Source organism: Letharia columbiana (genome assembly GCF_014066305.1).
Source record: "Letharia columbiana isolate WasteWater2 chromosome Unknown Sc0000010_s0, whole genome shotgun sequence".
NCBI classification, from domain to species: Eukaryota; Fungi; Ascomycota; class Lecanoromycetes; order Lecanorales; family Parmeliaceae; genus Letharia; species Letharia columbiana.
This window is the reverse complement of record NW_023501047.1, coordinates 106,466-125,995: the sequence shown is the minus strand read 5'-3', so window position 1 is coordinate 125,995 and position 19,530 is coordinate 106,466. Positions and strand designations below refer to the sequence as shown.

The 19,530-nt window shown below is 50.7% G+C and overlaps 10 protein-coding genes across 10 annotated transcripts; 7 read left to right on the top strand and 3 right to left on the bottom strand.

The window, feature by feature from the left end:
• Nucleotides 1-540: 540 nt before the first annotated feature.
• Nucleotides 541-2,728, top strand: HO173_003895 (uncharacterized protein; the record flags this gene model as incomplete). The annotated part of the gene is made up of 4 exons (XM_037305819.1): nt 541-846; nt 1,012-1,100; nt 1,159-1,190; nt 1,263-2,728. The coding sequence occupies 4 exons, from the start codon at nt 541-543 to the stop codon at nt 2,726-2,728; spliced, it is 1,893 nt and encodes a 630-aa protein (XP_037167012.1).
• Nucleotides 2,729-4,035: 1,307 nt separating this feature from the next.
• HO173_003894 (uncharacterized protein) lies at nt 4,036-5,898 on the bottom strand (the record flags this gene model as incomplete). The annotated part of the gene is made up of 2 exons (XM_037305818.1): nt 4,036-5,713; nt 5,771-5,898. The coding sequence occupies 2 exons, from the start codon at nt 5,896-5,898 to the stop codon at nt 4,036-4,038; spliced, it is 1,806 nt and encodes a 601-aa protein (XP_037167011.1).
• An 883-nt stretch (nt 5,899-6,781) lies between these two features.
• Nucleotides 6,782-8,262, top strand: HO173_003893 (uncharacterized protein; the record flags this gene model as incomplete). The annotated part of the gene is made up of 2 exons (XM_037305817.1): nt 6,782-6,861; nt 7,008-8,262. 2 exons carry the CDS (start codon nt 6,782-6,784, stop codon nt 8,260-8,262), a joined length of 1,335 nt encoding a protein of 444 aa, XP_037167010.1.
• A 392-nt stretch (nt 8,263-8,654) lies between these two features.
• HO173_003892 (uncharacterized protein) lies at nt 8,655-9,555 on the bottom strand (the record flags this gene model as incomplete). Its single annotated transcript, XM_037305816.1, has 2 exons — nt 8,655-8,760; nt 8,816-9,555. 2 exons carry the CDS (start codon nt 9,553-9,555, stop codon nt 8,655-8,657), a joined length of 846 nt encoding a protein of 281 aa, XP_037167009.1.
• Nucleotides 9,556-9,623: 68 nt separating this feature from the next.
• On the top strand, nt 9,624-11,177 carry HO173_003891 (uncharacterized protein; the record flags this gene model as incomplete). The annotated part of the gene is made up of 3 exons (XM_037305815.1): nt 9,624-9,702; nt 9,988-10,226; nt 10,578-11,177. 3 exons carry the CDS (start codon nt 9,624-9,626, stop codon nt 11,175-11,177), a joined length of 918 nt encoding a protein of 305 aa, XP_037167008.1.
• Nucleotides 11,178-12,367: 1,190 nt separating this feature from the next.
• Nucleotides 12,368-12,818, top strand: HO173_003890 (uncharacterized protein; the record flags this gene model as incomplete). The annotated part of the gene is made up of 3 exons (XM_037305814.1): nt 12,368-12,410; nt 12,461-12,633; nt 12,684-12,818. 3 exons carry the CDS (start codon nt 12,368-12,370, stop codon nt 12,816-12,818), a joined length of 351 nt encoding a protein of 116 aa, XP_037167007.1.
• A 60-nt stretch (nt 12,819-12,878) lies between these two features.
• HO173_003889 (uncharacterized protein) lies at nt 12,879-13,223 on the top strand (the record flags this gene model as incomplete). Its single annotated transcript, XM_037305813.1, has 1 exon — nt 12,879-13,223. One exon carries the CDS (start codon nt 12,879-12,881, stop codon nt 13,221-13,223), a length of 345 nt encoding a protein of 114 aa, XP_037167006.1.
• Nucleotides 13,224-13,380: 157 nt separating this feature from the next.
• HO173_003888 (uncharacterized protein) lies at nt 13,381-14,562 on the bottom strand (the record flags this gene model as incomplete). The annotated part of the gene is made up of 6 exons (XM_037305812.1): nt 13,381-13,651; nt 13,709-13,801; nt 13,864-13,912; nt 14,001-14,251; nt 14,328-14,438; nt 14,492-14,562. 6 exons carry the CDS (start codon nt 14,560-14,562, stop codon nt 13,381-13,383), a joined length of 846 nt encoding a protein of 281 aa, XP_037167005.1.
• Nucleotides 14,563-15,190: 628 nt separating this feature from the next.
• On the top strand, nt 15,191-17,126 carry HO173_003887 (uncharacterized protein; the record flags this gene model as incomplete). The annotated part of the gene is made up of 6 exons (XM_037305811.1): nt 15,191-15,322; nt 15,391-15,541; nt 15,602-15,661; nt 15,710-15,979; nt 16,034-16,402; nt 16,459-17,126. 6 exons carry the CDS (start codon nt 15,191-15,193, stop codon nt 17,124-17,126), a joined length of 1,650 nt encoding a protein of 549 aa, XP_037167004.1.
• A 499-nt stretch (nt 17,127-17,625) lies between these two features.
• Nucleotides 17,626-19,061, top strand: HO173_003886 (uncharacterized protein; the record flags this gene model as incomplete). The annotated part of the gene is made up of 2 exons (XM_037305810.1): nt 17,626-18,020; nt 18,113-19,061. The coding sequence occupies 2 exons, from the start codon at nt 17,626-17,628 to the stop codon at nt 19,059-19,061; spliced, it is 1,344 nt and encodes a 447-aa protein (XP_037167003.1).
• Between the last annotated feature and the right edge of the window lie 469 nt (nt 19,062-19,530).

Below are 19,530 nucleotides of genomic sequence, written 5' to 3'. Positions count from 1 at the left end.
AGCCAATATCCATGCAAACGATACTGACTACTCTCAATGTCGCAAAAGCCTGGGTTTTCTCTCCCAATTGTCCCCCAAGACGACCAAAGACCATTATCTTAAGAGAGTTGTGGACGTCCAAAATTGTGAAATCCCTTGTGTACAATTAAGCGAACCGAAGCCCTAAGCGCGGTATTAGTGGCATTTGAATTGACATATTCGGATAAAATTATTTGTGACAACATAAACTCTCCTCTCGACCATAGACAATAGTGTGTGTTTATATGGCTCTTTGGTGCTTCCAGCCACTATGGTACGGATTCTAGTATGTCAGTGTCGGTCCCCCGGTGGTCAGTCGACCAGCGGTGACCTCGTTGCCGCCGATGACCTCGTTTCCCAACGAAACATTGGTGACCCCGACCCCAACAAGAATATGCGCCGAGACATACCCCAAGAGAAACGTGACCAAGATTCGCAACCAAAACAACTTCACCTTGTGACCAACTACTGCCTCTTCCATGATCAACACCCACAACCTCAGAAACCACAAAAACCACAATCATGGCCACTGAAGAGTACATCTCCCCCTACGCTGTGGACAAGCGCACTCGTCGATCTGTATTGGCGGCCCTGGTGGACAACAGGTCCATCAACGACACGCACAATCGCGACTCGCGTCGTGCCACGGCCAAGTTCAGGCCGGCGTTCAACGGCGAGTCCTTCGCGAGCGCTTTGGGGATCATTACGGTGGTAGTCGAAGGACTACTCATCGAAGGGGCCGGGGTAGGAGATGGGGAGAGACGGTTAATACCGGAGCGGCCGAGGGGATCGAGCAGGGCGCCGATTTATTTGGGGACTGACAGGGCGGTATGTGATTTCTCATTCGCAATCATGTTTTCTGGGTTGGAGACATTGAGGATTGAGCTGTGAGAATTCCGTCGTGGGAAAGAGAGTTGCTTCTTACTTCTCACATCTGTCTTGGGACTCAGGTACTAAACGCAAAGGAATTCTGCTAACTTTGAATCTACGTAGACCTTGTCTTTGTATGATCCGTTGGAGAACTTGAAGGAGATGTTGGACACGTTCTGCCGTGGAGTGATGGCTTGGGCCAACAAGCCCACGTGAGTCTAACTTGCTTTTCAGTCGCTGTTGTGAGATAGGCTAACGGTCAACGTGAAGGTACTTCAAAGAGGTTACCCGCCCCTTCATCAGTAAGTCTACCCCTCCTTGCGTCCATCTCGCGTCCACTCCCTCAGACCTCCCGAGCTGACAATGACTTCTAGTTCGCACGATCGAAAACTCTATCAGCGAAGCGTCTACCGCAAGGAAGCTTCGCAAGTCTTTAGAGTACGTCGGCCCAATTGATACAGGATACGTTAATAGCTTTGAGGCCTTTCGTTGCTCGATGCAAGATCCAATCCTTGAGCTACGACATTTGGGCGAATTTATCGAGTCAATTATCGCGGAGGGGGATGAGATCTCCGCTCACCCCGCAAAGATTCTCAACCCGGCTGTCGAAGCTTCTGACAATCATCGATCCTCATCTCCTTACTTCAACACAATCCTGAACCCTGAGCCGGCCACGCAGGCTTCTACCGGTGGACGTGTGAAGACGGAGAGTACGGCCAGTGAGCGTGGCGGAGCGTTTAGTGGCTTCGAAGACCTATTGGAAGCTGCTGGATACGGGTTCGGCATGCACAGAAAGTCACAGTCTCCCGAAAATAAGCCAGAGCGTGAAGCAAAGCCCGAGCTCCAGTACCCGGGCTCGCCCAGTTACTCGCCACCCCCTTCGCCATCGGTCTCCATCGATGCTCTCCTCCAGCCCTTCTCCGTCTCATCAATACAAGCCGAAGAACACCTTCCGGACGTCTCATCGTCCATATTACTCCAACCCAGCAATCTTTATCGGATCAAACCATGTCCAGCTCCCCCTGGGACTCCCAAATGGAAGATAGACCTCAGCGGTCGCAAAGGTCACCCTATCCGTATCCTCCACGTCGGCCCCCGCGAACTCGACATCCTGGCCAAATGCCTCCCGCTCGTCCACAAAGCCACGCTGAAAGGCGAAGAGTGCATGCGTGTCATCGTCGAGAAGGAAAACCTGGCAACCGAGATGGGAGCCGAGTACAAGCAATGGGACGACTTCTGCTCCGACCTGGAAGACAACGTCAGCATCGACGCGAAAGAGGCTGGAGCGAAATCGAAGCAGGACTCCGGAGACACAAAGATCGATGACACAAAGGGCAACGGCAAGGGGGAAGCCAAAGATCCTTCCGTCTACGGAGCCGTCGCCTCCGGAGGCAAGGACTGGTTCGGCTCGGCGGACCCGAGCGCCTACGGCCGCGTCGGTCCCGGAGACGACCCCGACACCGCCTGGGGCTACCGCAAACTCGACCCCCCCACCTTCCAAACGGCCAAGGCCAAGACCCCGCGCCGCACCGCCGCCGCCGACGTCGACCCGGACGCCACGGAAGACGAAGACGAAGACGACGACGACACCGGCTTCCCGCGCGACTTCGGCTTGGGCTCCCGGTCCCCGACGGAGCGCGCTTTCGGCACCGCGTCGCCCCGGCCCGGCTCCGATTCGGGCTCGGAGGGCGGGGAGGAGGTGATGCGTTTCGAAGAGGCGGTCGGGGGGGTGGATGACGGGTTGGATCGGGAGATGGTGGATGTGGGGGGTTGGAGGAGGGGGAGGTTGTTGAGGAGGAGGGGGGGGAGGAGGGGGGGGGGGGGGGGGGAGGAGGGCTGAGGGGAAGAGAGGGTGGAGGAGTGGGGAGCGGGTGTTGGGGTTGTTTGGGGAGGAGTTGTGATGTTGGTGATGAGGCCGAGAGAGAGGGGGGGATGGTGTGCTTTGAAAGAGACCACTCTACTTACTCACTCACTCGTGGTTGGGTGCTTGTGGGCTGCATCATGAGGCGGTTGTGGGATACGATAGGCTGGATACAGAAGTTGTGGATACGATAGGCTCGATACGGATTGATACGATGTGACAGGAAGTTGGACAGCGAGTGCTGATGAGGAAAGCCTGGATACGGACATAGATCTAGCCAGCTGGTTAGATGCCTTCATTCATGCGTAGATCTAGCCAGCTGGTTAGATGCCTTCATTCATGCGAGAACTGTCACCTTTTCAAGGATTCGTGCCCGGCTGGAAAGTCTAGTGCGTTGAGAGGGATCGAGCGATAGTCTGGCATAGAAGGAGAGATTATTGTGGCGGAGATCCTGAATTCCGCTGAGTGGACATGGACAGTCGATTCATTCACTATGAAAGTAGGCACAAATGATGTTTGGGAGCTCTTGGAATTGCCGCTTTTTCTGCCAAACTTGCCTGTGCGGATTTGGGATCTTGATTTTCTCTGTGCATGGGTTTTGCTACATTGTCTCACATGTTTGGGGGTAAATGTGCTCTCATTGGATCTAATCTGCGTTCTAGCTAATGTTGCTGGGGTTGGAGATGGAGTTACACTATCTGTAACAGGTAGCCTCGAGTAGCATTAGCTTATGGCGGTGAGAATCGAATATGTAAGCTGCCGTGGAAAATGCTGCTTTGGACAACTTCTGCTCCTTGATGGCGGTAAGAGTTGAAGATGTGAGCTTTCTGGGAGATGTGCTGTGAAAAGGTGCTGATTGTGGGTGGTGGAGCATGCCGATTTGGGTGGTGAAGCTGGAGAATGGAGTATGTAATGTAAAGCTCATCGTAGTCTGTCAGCTTACCATGAATCGCCTGGATTACAACACTAATGGATTCGTATTCGCCACAAAGTTGTTGATGCTATACATTGTCTGTTGGAATAGATGACGACCATGTGTGGATTGCAAACTGCAAGCGAGCTTAGCCAAAGCAGTCCAGTCCAAAGTGTCGTGGTGCTATGGAACAAAAATGGTCTGTTGACTAAGATCCTTGGCTTCGAAGTCTGATTTTGTAGGAAGTAAAGATGCTTGTGGTTGAGAGCTTCTGTCCTTTGGGAGAGATTGAGGACCCCGTGTGAGTTGTAAATCTTTAGAACCAGGAGTCATTGCGTGTCGAGTCTGCCGTATAATGTTGGTAGCGAGTCTCTCAGGAGGAGACTTCGTCATCTTCATCGGGATCTTCTTCTTCTGGGCTAGATGCCAGCGGTTCATCGTCGTCTGACTGAACAATCCCGTGGGCCTGAGCCACATTAACCCCCCCAACGTCGGTGTTAGAACTACTTGACCCCTCCAGAAGCCTCTCAGCTTCTTCCTCGTCTTCGATTTCCTCCGGGGTCGCCCCCAGATTAGCCATCGCCCGTTTGTATTTCTCCCTCGCGTTGGCTACTTGCTCTTGCCAAGTCTTCTCTGTCTCGACTGCGCCATCTGCCGCGTTTCTCGCTCTATTCACATGTTCCTTCTGTCTCTCAGCATCTTGCTGTAACCTCGCGGCCTTTTTTGAACGCTTGTTTGATACTTGATCTGCCTTTTGTGCGGCCAACCGCGCCTTGGCTTCTTCACGGCTTGCCCATAATGCAACTCTGACCACGTCGGCTTGCTTGTTTTTCAAAATTGATTTATAGCTCTTAACTCTGGCCACCGCGTTGTCTCTGACTACGGTCTTTCTTGCCAGATTTTCGGCTTCAGCTTCCTTCTTCACAAGCTCTGCACCACTGGGATCCACCAGCTGTACACGAATACTCTCCGCGTACTCTTTTTTCTTTATCGCGGTCCACCTATGAGCGCTCTTACCATCTCTCTCCAACTTTGTGGTATCGTCACTCACTATGACCGTGACATGCTTTACCGAAAGAGCACGCAGGCGTAGGATGGATTCCAGGTCTGCTTGCTGGGTATTGGCAATCTGCTGTTCTGCTGAGTCGTTGGTGTTGCCGTATCCCCGAAAGACGCACTCGAATCCTTGATTTATGCATAAATGAAGGACTTGAACCCCTCGTATCACATTCAAATTGGACATCTTCAGGGCTTTCCCCCAGTAACTGGTGTCCCAACGTGCTCGCTGGTAGCCGCTGTTATAATAGTACGAGCCAAGGCCACCGATGGTTGCGGAGATGTGGATGCTGGTAAGTTTGCGTTTCTGTGCTGGGTTCAGGCTGCAGAGGAATTTTTCGAGTGTTTTGGGATCCTCGAATGAGAAAGTGTTGGTAGCCCACAGAAGGTGATTCGCTTCTTCGTATAACTGGCGGCAAACACCAAGCACATTCAAGTCAACCCTGAGAGCTTGCCGATCCTCTTCGCGTAGGAACATGGGTCCGCTTCCACACATGTTACAGGTCGCGTGACGCTCTTGACAGGAGGCAACATAAAATTCCGGCGACTCGCCCTCTGGGACGACCGCATGACCGGAAACAGCTTCCTCATAAGCAGACTGCTCTGACAGATTGGCAACACAGATAGCATGGCGGAAGGCCGGTTGACTGGCTTGCTCCCATACAGACGGAGTCGCTCGACCTGCAGCAGACGAAGCAAGCCTAGCTACGCGGGCTGCGATTGCACCATCGTCATCATCGTCGTCATCTTCGCCATCGTTGCAATCGTCATCGTCAGTATCGAACATAAAATAATGTCGCTTTTCACGGGATCCACCGTCTTCACTAGCACCAATATCAAAAGGTTCTTTCTTCTCTCTGATCGCAAGCGAAAGCTCATAAACATCAAGATACTTGACATGAATGAGGTTGTCACCCACGAGGTGGATCAGAATGTTCTCTCGGATCTCTGAAGGTAGTAGGAGTAGTGGTGAGGTAGCCGCATTCTTGCGAATCCTGTGATGATTAGATTACTTAGGTAGCTTAGCAGGAAGAGGGTGGGTGTGGACTTACAGGGTTTTGGTTGCGGCACTGTTGGTCTTGGTCACGGCTTGCTTCTTGCGTGGACGTGGCTTCGCACGTGGCGCCACCTCGTCATTGGAGACCTCATCAAGAACGGCTTTGCGCTTCCTCCTCGCCATCTTGAGTGAGTGCTTAGCGGTCAATACGGATACGTTTTAAAGGGTATTGTGGGCGTAGTAACAAGGAGAGAGTCGAGGAGAATGGCAATTTCTTGAGGAGGAAGCACGAATTATGGAAGGATAGAAGGGAAATGGGACGTGGTATGTAGTTGAAAAGAAGTGGGAAGGTGCGAAGTCAAGAAAAGGTAGAAGATTTATACTTGTCGTCACTGCGGTGTTGACGAAGTGAGTTTCACTAGCACAAACTTCACATCATTTCATGGCTTCTACGCGAGCATTTTGTGTATCTTGCAATCAATACTTTGACAACGACGTTTGACACTGGAGATATGTGTTGGAAGCTGCTTGCCCTACAAATTGTCCTCTTCAATGTCAGAGCTTTGGCGCAGTGCTCTGGATCAATTTTCATCACTTTTAGCGCTTGAGTGCAATCTTAATACTCAAAGCCTAGTATCATTACTGAGTTTCCTGGGAATGAAGGAATAGATTTTCCGAACGATTGGACTGGGGCAAGACTGTGGCAGTGGGAAGACGTGAAGTTATACGCCATGATTACTTGTATTTACCCGGTAATGCCTGCTCATCGGTACGAGTACTTTACAGTAATGCAAGGTCTAAATTCCGATAAATCCGAAACCAAGAAATTGTGGGGGACCTCGCGGGGGTTTCGGGCATGACCTGGTAGATACGAGTACTAGTACCGTAGTCAGCGCAGTCCCGCGGTTTTAATTTCACATCTTGATGCTACCTCCTTTTACCAAGCATTGTTGGGCCTTCTTGTCCATCTCTGTATATATTCCATGTCTAATCCTGACCACCTGAGACCTGTACCGCCTCGCCTGCCCACTCCCTACAATTCATCGAGTATAGACAAGTCGCCAACATGCCCCTCACAGTCCTTTCCAACGCAGACATCCACTCCCTACTCCTCACCCTCACCCGAGATGACATTGCCGAACTCCAGTACGTATTTTTCGGAGCTCATCTTTCCTCTTAAGCACCACATCTTGAGTCATGAAACATGTCTGGGGATCTGCCCTCTCGAAACAAATCCAACGCTCGATATGCTCTCTCAAATAAGCAATACTGACTGTGAACTCGTGATCCAGGCACAATCTCGCGGAAGCCCTCCATGAATATTCGACAGGAACGCAAGAAAGCACCGTTGGATGCAGCGCCAACCAGCCCCAACGCATTGCTGTCCCCGCTGCCAATAAGCAAACTACTCTCTTCATGCCCGCCAGCACAAGTACGAGCAGAGGCATCAAAATCATAACCCTAGCCACAGCGCCTATCCCTTCGTCTACGCCTAGCCTTGGCAAATTAAGCATCGATTCTCCACGAAGTGGTTCTCCCGTTCCCAAATCACCTTCGATCGCTAGCTCAAGATCTTCTACAACCTTAGCCTCGCAAACATCCTCAAAATCGAGCGTCCCATCTACAGACCTTTCAGTGTTTTCCTCCCACACCACTACACCTCGTGGCTCCCTAACGCTCCTAACATCCACCGGCATTCCCTACGCCTTCCTCGACGCGGAAGAACTGACAGCTTTCCGTACTGCGCTCGCATCTACCATCATCTTTAACCGCCGCTCCCATGTCCATTCCATTACGGTCTTCGGGGCAGGCATGCAAGCAAAATGGCACATACGCCTCGCTCTCATGCTGCGTGGGTCCGAAATTCATCACGTCGACATCATAAACCGCTCATTTGCCCGGGCAAAAGAACTCATGCATGAATTCTACACCTCACCCGATTGGGAAGGCTTACGCAACGCGAATTCGAAATTGGCATTTAGCATTGTCTCCTCCGAGTACGGCGAGTATCAACGGCTATTGAAGGAACACATCCGCAAAGCAGATGCCATCTTCCTTTGCACGCCTAGCACCGCCCCTCTTTTCCCAGCCGAACACCTTACCAGCACCGAAGGCAGAAAGAAAGGGAGATACATAAGCGCAATAGGCAGCTACCGCCCTCACATGTGTGAGATCCATCCCGACATTCTGAGTCAAGCCGTCGCACCTGACCATAAACGCCACCATCATAAGCACGCAGACAAAGGAGGCGTCATTGTAGTCGATTCGCTTGAAGCCTGCTTGAAGGAAGCGGGCGAAATCATCCAGGCAGGAATAACGGCGGAGCAGCTCGTGGAGATTGGAGAGCTCTTGATGGTCAAGAAAGCGAGCATGAGGGAAATTGAAATGGGAACTGGAGAGGGCGAGAAGGGTCTCCGGAGGTGGGTAGAGAATGGAAATGTTATCTACAAGAGCGTAGGAATCGGGCTTATGGATATCTGTGTTGGCGAAGATTTAGTAGCGTTGGCGATGCAAAGGGGAATTGGGACTCGCGTGGAGGGGTTTTGAAAGGCCTGGACCTGCTCTTGAATTGCAAGTCGGAAAGGCTATCTACTGTTTTGCATAACAATGGTAAGCTTTACGAAGCGCAAGCGTCGGCGCCGGGGGGTTTGGGTGGCTTTACATCACAAGTCTCGGGGGTGATTAGATATTTGACACGCATAAATGGCAGCCGCAAAGGCATGATCATTAATAATATTGTACGCCTTTGAAACGATTGGACTTATATGTAAAGAATACAGTGTGGATATCAAAACCCGAAACTAGATATCCCAGCAGTGAAGAGAAGCCACCGAAGAGACCCGACTTATGTTTCCAGGCCAAGCCACCGAGCTTCCTTACCAAACCGCCAATATGTTGTAGTATTTAGACAGCCTAAAGATAAATCATCCGAGGTACATTTACTCGTTCGCCGGAGGAGCACCGCCCAGTGGAGCGTTACGACCAGCTGCCCTACGCTGTGCCTCCTGTTGCTGGACTGCCGGATTGGGGCCATTCCTCCTCGCACTACCCTCAATTAGTACCGTCCGCCCGTTGACCAAAACAAAGGGAATGTACTCACATAATCGTCCTGGACAACATACTGACCACAATCATAAACGCCCAGCTCGGAACCAAGCCGATGCCGAAAAGGGCATATCCAATCGCCTTGTTCACGCCCAGCTTCGCCAACTGCCCGTCGAACGGATCGAACCAGCCGTCGTACAGAACGCCCTCCTCGTACTTCTTCCCCGTGTGCAGCGCGACCATGTCCCCCGCCGTCGACTGGGTCACGTTGAAGTAGTTGACGTGGATCGTGCTGGCGGGCGTCGACTGGTCCGCCCGCGCGACGGGGCGCCGAATGTGCCAGATCGTGGGCGGCTTGGCCATCCACGTCGAGCAGAGCACGCCCTGCTTGTCGCAGTCGACGTAGGCGAGGGTCGGCGCCGTCGGGTCCGCGGCGAGCACGGCCGCCGTCTCGTTCCACTCCCGCTCGAGCCGGTCGCAGAAGCCGCCGCAGGTCTTGTTGCCGCCCGTGACGAAGACCATCCACTCCTGCGGCGATTGCGCCGAGGTCGGGTCCGGGGTGAGCGCGGATTCGTAGTTGGCCATGGTCAGGGGGACGACCTTTGCGGCCGCGATCTTCGCCGCCGAGGCGGCGACGGGGGACTTGACGGCGGCGGGGACGGAGGGGACGGTGGTGGGGATGTAGCCGCGCAGGGAGTTGAACCAGTCTCCGGCTTGTTCGATGAGCGGTTTTTGGATGTCCTGGGCGGCTGCGAGGGCGGGCAGGGCGAGGGCGAGGGAGTGGGTGAGATGCATCTTTGCGGTCTTTCTATTTGGGGGGAGGGGAAAATCCGTGTGAGGTAGGGTTGGATGGCGGCGGGAAGATGTTGGCAGAGGTAGCAAAAGGAGAGGGATTGATGAAGAGACGTTGCAGAGAGATAGAGGCTCGGGAGAAAGTTAGCGGTCGAGTCGCGCAATTGATGGTTTGCGCGCCAAGGCGACAGATAAGATTAACACTTGTCCTTCAGTAAAGTACTTTAAGACCGTTGCGCCTAAACCTCTAACCCGGCAACAATTGCCTTTCCTTTGTCTTGCCAAAGTGTAGCATTTCCATCCCCCCGTCTTTTCTTACACCAATCGCCTTCTCTGCTATATCAATTCCATGTAAGCAACTTCTATTCCTTAGCATTTCTTTTCCTTGATTAAGTTGCCTCCCAGAGATGGCTTTTTCCGATACCCTTCACTAAGTCCTTGATGTAAGCCGCGAATCCATCGAGATAGATGTTGACCAGCATGACGATAATGAGGGCAAGGTTGGAGCCGCAGCAAGCGACGAGGATGTAGCGTACGACGAGGATGACCATAGCAGAATAGATAACGACGACGAAGACGATAACGACGTCGAAGGTGACGGGAATAAAAAAGACCAAGACAAAGAAGATGAACGTCTTTTACTAACCCTGAACCAACAGAAGGTCTTAATTAAGGTACGTACTTTATCTTGACATTTGATGAGCTCACGGCGCTGATCAACTCTAGAAAACATTTATGACGGCGTCCCTACGAGGTCCTGCCTCTGAGATAGTGGATGACCGCAGTCATCGCTTCTTTGGCGATTTGTACTAGAAGAACCGTCGGGATGTCTTGCCCAAGCCAACCTTGACAAGTATCTCCAGCTTCTCAAAGGGATCGAACCGCCCGAAAAGCGGGCCTGTGAAGGTATATTCCTAGGAGCTTAAGCCGTACTCGGCTCACTCTTCACAGCACACAATATTCCTTTCGACCAAGAAGAAGCGTTCGCATGCTTTCGAGATGCCAAGACTGGTACTTGGCGGCAGAAAGGTATTCAAAGAACGCCAGAGGAGTTGGTCCATACAGATGGTGACATTAAGATGGCAGAGATCGCTCATCGACTCCATGGTCCATCTTCTACCACTACCAAAGCAAGGAACGGAGCATGTGGTGATACTACGAATCCGTGCACGGCACTCGTGTTGGCGAACGCTTACAATGGAAACGGTACCTTCTTTGACCATTGTTCGCGTAGAGAAGTGATGGATCCATTTGTTTTCTATACCAAGGACATTCTTGCCTGCCACGAAAGATACTTGTGTCCGATTCGCGATAATATGCATGCTCCAGTGGAGATCGTTTATGGTATCCCAACCTGGGAACGAATGAAACTTTTAGTTCAAGATAAGCTCCAAGCCCTTGATCTGTGGGGTAACTACGAAGGGAGCACGATATACCTGGAATGGGAAAATGTCCAGGAGAATCTTAGCGAAACTTCGCGTCGTTTAGGAAGATTTCTAATATTTGCGTCCCATTTACAGAATATGATGAGGGCATGGTCAAAGAGCTATACTGCTGGTCAACATAGTTTGCTCGAAATCGGATATCGACTGGCTGGTGTTGGTTTCATTGAACGTTTCTATTAAAACGAGGTTTGGCGCAAGCAGGTTAAATTCTTGCCCTACGCTCAATCCAGCGTTAACGAGCCATCTGAATTGAGTCGATAGAAGCCCTTCAGAAAGTGCGTAGTCAGAGACTGGATCACGAAGACTCGGCGACAAAAGCAGAGGTAGGAAAACTGTTGCGGAACTCAGTTTCTGCGTGAGAGAAAGAGAGAAGGGAGAGTACAGAAGCATTTCGCTCTGATGGATCTACTGAGAATGTGCATAGCGGGCCAATGCATTCGTCTCCGACAAAAAAGATCATCCTCGTTCCTAGATGGAGCAAGTGTACTAGTACCTTCTCACAATCCCTAAAAGATGAGAAGGATGTTAGCAATCTACCACTTGAGGTCGAGTGCACATGTATCGTATGCCTAGACACCTCGAAATATGGAAAAAACAATTGCACTATCGTCATCGATCAGTCACCACGATGGACCAAAAAACAACGCCGCCGTAATATGTCGAGAGACGCCTACAACATAAGAAGCAACAGATCTGGAAAACCCAGGCTGTTTTTGCCATTCAATGCAGATTTGGAGTCGTGGCCTCATGTGACCACTCAGACGATTTACAGGTATTATTACCACGGCCTTTCAGAGGGCGATCAGCTTCTGACGTTACAGAAACCACCCTCTCTGCAGCGCGAAACCTGAGATGGCGGGTTCTCATCGGCCGAATAAATTAGAAGGAACAGAATTCACCATTATCGCGACCGGGACTCAAAAGTGGACCCTGTGGATCAAGGGGTCACTCATGGGCGGTACTTTATGCTTCCTCACGGTATTACGTAGCCCATGAATCAGAGAGCATGCAACATGAATCCGCTAGCGTGTAATCTTGTAATGAAAAACTTACGGGAGACGAGGTAGATCCGCGATGGGCTGCAGGATTTACAGTGGCATTCGCGTCGCTAAGGTACTCGTACGGAGGAAAAAGAGATACGGTGAGTGATAAGAAACGTGTATTTTAGGTCCAAAAATTGGGTTGTCAATATAATAACCTGGGACGGATTCTTCTCCGCTTGGACTTCCTCTTTGAGATAATCATCATACTGCTTCGCCGTTGAGGTGTGTCTGGTAGAGTATCGCGAGACCTGGGGACATTTGCTCGCTTCTACATTTACAATATAGGTACCGGAGGTTACAAAGCAATCGGTTGGGTAAGCCGCGAAGATGGAAGTATTGGTACTCGGACTCTGTCGGACTGGAACCACTTGTGCGTACCTGAGCGCTATCGAGGCAGGACTTACTGACTGGGTGATGTAGCTATGACGATAGCACTACGAGAATTGGGATACGGAGAGGTGTACCACATGAGATCCGCTTATGCCAGCGAAAGGGATGTTGAGCTATGGATACAAGCCTTGGAAGCGAAGTACGAAGGCAAAGGGTCCCCTTTCGGCAGGGAGCAATGGGACTCAATCCTCGGTCATTGCAAGGTATTGTCACCCACGTGTGAGTCTGTTGACGGTAAATAACTAAAGCCCAGGCTATCACCGACATCCCTGGTGCGTTCTTTGCCACAGAGCTGGTGGAGGCGTATCCCGAGGCCAAAGTCATCCTGACTACACGAACGCCGGAAAGCTGGCACGCGTCGATGATGCAGATTACCTGGGCAGTCTAACAAGACCGAGTGCGATGGATCGCTGCCAAGTTGGACGGTCCAACTTCACGACGCCGCCGCATGAGCGACTTGTTTTTCCAGCATTTCTTCGGTCACGATTTTCCCCGTACTGGTAAAGAGGTCTTCATTGAGCACAGTGTTGCTGTCCGGCGTCTTGTACCGGCCGAGCATTTGCTGGAACATCGGGCAACGGACGGCTGGGAGCCTTTATGCAAATTCCTTGGTAAAGCTGTTCCGCAAGACAAGGCGTACCCTAACACAAACGATGTTAAGTCCTTCCGTTCGAGGTTCCAAGCGATGAACAAAGGAATTTTCATCCAAGTCCTGACGTCGTTGGCCACGAAGGCGGTACCGATCGTAGCCATCACTAGCATATTGTGCTGGATGTTCTGGGCAAGTATTTAGTATTTTTTGGGTCTTTGAGTGGATATTCTGGTCTATGTATGTTGTACTGAGGAACCATATAGTCTCAACTCATCTGTCCAGGAACTGCAGATACCTGGGTCACCTGAACGAGATCAGCTGAATAGCTTGGTTTGCCTGAGGATTTTGTTCAGGAATCCTATAGAGGTCTTCTTCCAATGACTGTGACTCTGTCTTGGTTAATGGCAACACCTTTCCGACACTCCAGGTCCGCTTTGATGAGGCTCTCGCGGAGAGCTTGTCCTTTGCCATCACCTAGACGGTCCAAAGCACGATAGCTCATCTCCTCAAGTGCCAACAGAATGACATCATTGTGTAGCAGTAGATGCGTGAGATCTGTTCCTTTCCGGTGTTCGAAGACATCTATCAATCCACCTTCGCGAAACGTCCTGGGCAGATCGGCAACCCACCTATAAGTGTTATCTTTATAACCTCAGATGTTTTCGCACAGCACATGGTATTCTCACTTTGGATGCATTCTAGTATCATTCTGTCCAGTAGGTGCGTCGATTGCGGCGGTGAGGTTTGCGGAAGAGTTGGAGGATTGGGCATGAACAATACTGGCAACGATTTGTCAGGACATACACTTTCGCGACGGTGTTTGACAGTTTCTGGTACATACTACCTTGAAGCCAGATCGTATTCGGCCCATTGGATGTAGCCTCCAGGCTCTATCAACGTCGCTGTCCATAAGCGAAATATTCTCCAATAGGTTCATGATTCACCAATCGAAGGGAAAAAGGTAGAAATTGTACGCACTGAGCATTTGAATGAACGTCTTCAAGAGCGGCATCGGGTCATTGTTTTGGACAATTAAGAGAAAAAGGCGGATGTGGAGGATGTCGTATTTCCCGATAAGGTGTTCGGGAAGGTCGGCAAATGCATCGAAATCATATATGTTGACATTATCAGGAAGCCATTCCTTGGGTGGGCATTGAGAAAGGTTGTTGTCGAAACCGTCCAGTTGGGCGGAAGATGCCAACGTTCGAGCCATCTCAAGCAGCCAGATCCTGGTATCCGGACGTTATCGTCAGTCCTGAATACTCTTTCTATGGCGTGGAACCATCAAACAGGTGGGACGCAGACCCTGTGCCAGTGCCAATATCGGCGATCTTCAATTCCGAACTCGATGTTGGAATACTTGGGTGCAGATTGTACCCCATTTGATCTTTCCAAAAGAAATGTTGTAGATTCAGCCTACATGCCATGGTCAGGGCCCAGCTTCTGACACAAGGTCAGAGCGAACTCACCTCGCAGTTCCTTGGTAGCCGGTACCTAGCATGTAATTACGAGCATACTGCTCGGAGCTGCTGCCTGCCATTATGGCAATGAGAGAAAGCAAAATCAATGCTTAAAGACAGTCTGAAGTCGAAGGACAGCTGCGAGGTACGGTCGAGTGGAACACTAGTATGCTTCAAAGTGTGGCATTCTAGACTGTTTAGTATTTCCGCACTAATGGTATTTTATTGAAATCTGAGACTAGCTCCGGAAAGGATTCCTGCTGCAGCGGACCAACGGCCGTAGAGTATTTTACCTGTAGCCTAACAGCCGCTTTGGTCTTACCGCCGCGTACCAAACCCGTGGGCGCACCAGCGTTGATGAAGCTACTCTACTGAGTCTCGCCCAGCTCTCGGAGACTTCAATCTACGGACACATGCAAAGATCTAAGGCCGCAGTTGCTATGTAAGCATGCAATTCTGCAGAAGGCCGATCCGCATTCAAGCGTGTGAGGGATTTTCTTGGATGCAGGTCGAAGTGGGTTTCCGCTACCTATCGAATTTGACCTGTTTGATTGGGTTATGCTTTAGGTAGCTAATGGGATATGGCAACCTAGCGCCCCTGACTATGACCTGGACCTGTTGCCACTAAGGATGCTGAGGAGTCATCCTTATCAATGGCTGCACATGAGTCTGTTGTTCTTTCATACACTGTCCTAGTCAGCCTTCCAAATGTTTTTGACAACACTCTTTGGCCTGTGGCCCACCAAAATTTTATCAGCATTAAGCTGGCCTATCAGCAATCTATCATCGACCTCCATTGCGCGCTACATTGGTGGAGCAGCTGGGTTTTTCGCGCTCAAAGTCCGTCCTCAAGATGCTGCTCCGCTTTTGTGGCCGCGTTCCTACCGTTGGGAGGCTGACGACTCCAGTTTGTCTGCAAATGCGTCTACCGTATTACATGGCACCCACTAGTGAAATATCCTGGGCCTTTCTTGGCGAGTGTTACAGATCTTTATGCTGCTTATCACGGCTTCCTTGGGGACATACATCTGGACATATGGCAGTGCCATGAAAAGTATGGTGAGTCGGACCAGTCTATGTTGGTGTCCTATTGCCCGCTAACAACCTCGTCTTTGATAGGTCCCTTCGTCCGCTACGGTCCCAACCGTCTGCTCGTGAACTCGAGCAACGGCTTGCATGGTATGCAGCAAGAAGAACCTGCGAGCAGAATCATTACTGACTTGTTAGATATTTATGGTCATGGTCAGAATTTCCAGAAATCAAAAGCATACTTACCCATGGTACCTGAGGAAGGTGGTTGGTGTACTTTGACCTGTATCGACAAGTCTATGCATCGCTACAAGCGTCGATTAATCACTCAGGGGCTTTCAGACGATGCCTTGAAGGCCTTTGAGCCTTCTTTGCTAGCGCATATCGACATCTTCTGTCACAAACTTGGTGAAGGCGGTCTCAGGCGTAACGGCCAATGGACAGAGCCTCGAAACATGAACGACTACGGTATGCCCTGCTGTCCTGCTTTTAGGACGTCAATTTCTGATGAGAGTATTTCAGACAAATGGCTCACACTTGACGTCATGGGTGAATTCGGGTTTGGGGAAAGGATGGGATTATTGGAAAGTTCGAAACACCGTTTCATCATCGATGTGATGCATTTCTACAGTTGGGTCATGGGGTTCTATGAACAATTTCCGGGAATTGCAAAACTCCGCTTAGAATATGTCTTGCTCTTCGGGCGGCGATTACTACGCTTGAATACGGCAGCGCAAGATCAGTGGGAGGACTGGAAAGATCGATTCGCTGCTTCTGTCCTTCAAGAGGATCAATCGCAACAGAAAGGTCTTTTCTCGACCGTTCTCAAACTCAGGAATAATTTCTCGCTGTCCGAGCTGTGGGCTGAAGGCTCCTTCTTAATGTTGGCTGGTAAGTGTTCAAAGCTAGGAATGTGCTCGAAGATTGGGCTCATGGTTGACACACAGGCTCGGATACTTCTGCCACGACGCTGTCTGGTCTGTTCTTTTACCTGGCGCACAATCCAGACGTTCACCAAACATTAGAAAAAGAAATCAGGTCTAGCTTTGCCGAATCAGACGCTATCATTTCAGGTCCGCAGCTTTCCTCATGCGTCTATCTCCATGCTTGCATTAATGAGACCCTGCGGATGTCCCCATCGACACCCGGAGCTCCTTGGCGGGAGGCTCAAGCAGGCGGCGCTGTTGTGGACGGAAATTCTGTTCCTGCGGGTTGCGATGTTGGAACATGCATTTACGCACTACATCATCGCGAAGAGTATTTCCCGCAATCTTACGCTTTCGTGCCCGAAAGGTGGCTCTCCGGAGCTTTGGTGTCATCTGAACAGCTTAAAGCGGCACACAAGGCATTCAATCCTTTCTCGCTCGGTCCAAGAGGGTGCCCTGGTCGATCACTGGCGTTACTGCAGATTAGCCTGACGCTGGCGCGTGTCCTTTTTGACTTTGACTTCCGTCTTGCCGAGGGGGAGCTCGCCCATGTTGGGGAGGGCACTCCTGGTGTCATTAATGGCCGACACAGAGTAAGCGAATTTCAGCTCAGCGCTCATGTGACTGCCTCAAGCAAGGGTCCACAGCTTCAGTTTCGTGCGAGAAACATTGAAGGGTTTAAGCGCTGATTGAGAGGATTGTGAGCTTCAAGTTTTATGAGGTATGGGATTAGACATCAGGGGCACTACAAGCATCCTTAGACTTGAAAGATTACAAGATCTGGTTCCGTAGTTCGTGAACCCTGCGACCACTTTTACGCAAGACCAGCATCCCCTGAAATGGGTAGAAAATACACGAATAGAGTAATCAACTAAGTTGACCAATTTGATACAACCAGGCCTACTCTACTCAAGGAGGTTTATTGTGAAATTCTCAAGGAAAGGTTTGGAGACCGGAACTTATATGATGCAAAAGTTGGACTGCTTCACCGGGCGCACCAGGATGAACGGCATAGTCCAGTCAATTGGAAGCCAAGCCCCGCACTTTAGATTACAATACTGTGCGATTTTAACAGGCGTAACATATAATGGATCTGGCTTGGTCATCTTACGGATACAATCTCCATGTGAACGGCACTTACTCTGCTTCCTTCATCACCTCACTAACTATTAACAATCGCATATCAACATGTCTTTATCCACCGTTCAGAAATTGATGCTAATCTCGCAAAAAATGCGCGATGCAAACGCGCAACGCTCTTCGAACTCAACACTGTCATTTCTGCAGAAACAAAGCCGCCATGATGCTGGATTGGATGGCTCGGCATGGGTCAGCAGGGTTTCATTTTTGCCGCCGAAGGAAACGCATGTCCGCGAGGCTCTGTTTGAGGCTATCAAGGCACTTTCAGATGACAGCCTTCCTGATCTCAAAAGACCCGACGTCTCGGCCGTGGAGGCAGAATGGATAGGTGGTCGAAAGTATGATGATACGAATGTTGTTTCCGAACAGGATAAATACACAGCTATGATGAGAGATGTGCAGACGCCGACCACCATACTATACGCTCGTGGAGGGGCTTTCTAGTTCGTACCCCTATCTTGCCCCCTCGGCTCCATCCTTGGGATTGTTGCTTCCCTCTACCAACCTGTTTAGCATCTTTCTAATCTGTCTTCAGTCTCTTCGGTCCCTCTAGGCCTCGTCCCACTGCTTTCCGACTCGCCGAACTGACAAAGGGTCGATGCATCACGATCGATTACCGTCTAGCTCCGCAAAATCCCTTTCCAGCCGCTCTGCTTGATCTTTCCCTCAGTTATCTCTCGTTGTTATACCCCCCTGTTGGATCTTTCCATGAGGCGGTACCTGCATCGGCTGTGGTGTTAGCTGGCGAGAGCGCCGGTGTGGCCCTTTGCTTGTCCCTCATTCAGACCATCATGGTGTTGCGAAAACTGCAGTCTAGGGACAATCCTATAGTCCAATTTCATGGCCGAAATGTGGAAATTCCAATGCCTGCTGGTGTTACAGGTGTCAGCGGTGGGATGGATCAGGCTCTGGCGGTACCTTCATATGCGGAAAATGCCAAGTTCGATTGGCTAGCGGACGAGCTGCCTTGCACGAGGCCTGGGTACCCGACCTGTGAAATATGGCCGTCCGTTCCTCCGCGTGCCCACGTCTACTGTGATGCTGCCCTAATGCATCATCCTTTGGTGAGCCCTGCTACAGCTGAGAACTGGGTCGGTTCTCCACCTATGTGGCTAGTCTCTGGACAAGAGAGACTCACAGATTCCGTCAAGGTGATCGCAAAGACAGCATGTGAGCAGAAAGTCTGCGTGTGGTGGGAACAGTATGAAGGGATGCCCCATACGTGGCCAATGATTTTGAGAGATTTGCCCCAAACAGCCGTGTGCTTCCAGCACTGGGCCAGAGCTTGCCATGATTTCGTGACTCGAGATCACCGAACACTGAGCTCTCATGGCATCTTTGTCACGGCAGAAGATCTGGAAACCAGAGACGTGAGTGTGGAGGACTTGACCCAGCTCACAGCCGAGGAGGTACGGTCTCTGATCAAAAGGAAAGCGACGGATATGAGGATATGGACTGGAAAAGATGTTAAAGCAAACATTTGATACCGAGCGCCCCGGATCTCAGAGGCTACCACGTTAGGAACAATTTAGAGCCTAATGCGCATGGTTTACCACCAATGACCCCATACCTTCTCTTCAACATATCGACACAGTCGAACATCGTGGAGTATCGAAAGCAGCTTTAACATACTGTATACCTAGCCGGAAAAATACACGGTAATTAGACGCAGGAAAATAACGATCGCTCTATTAGGCGTTGAATCAGCCCTTCTTTTTCACAACAGTAACGTAGTTCTACTCAATCAGATCTCGGGAAGCGGGGTCACCATACCCGGGGTTATGTCCGTATTACTCATTAGTGGCACAGCTTGCAACAACGGTGTAGAAGAGTGGGTGTTATGTCCGCTCATGAGTATGTCCGGATTACTGCATTAGTAGCACAGCTTGTGTAGAAGAGTGGGTCTGATGCCGCAAAAGCTAGTGTTTCCTTCTCTTTCGACATGCATAATAC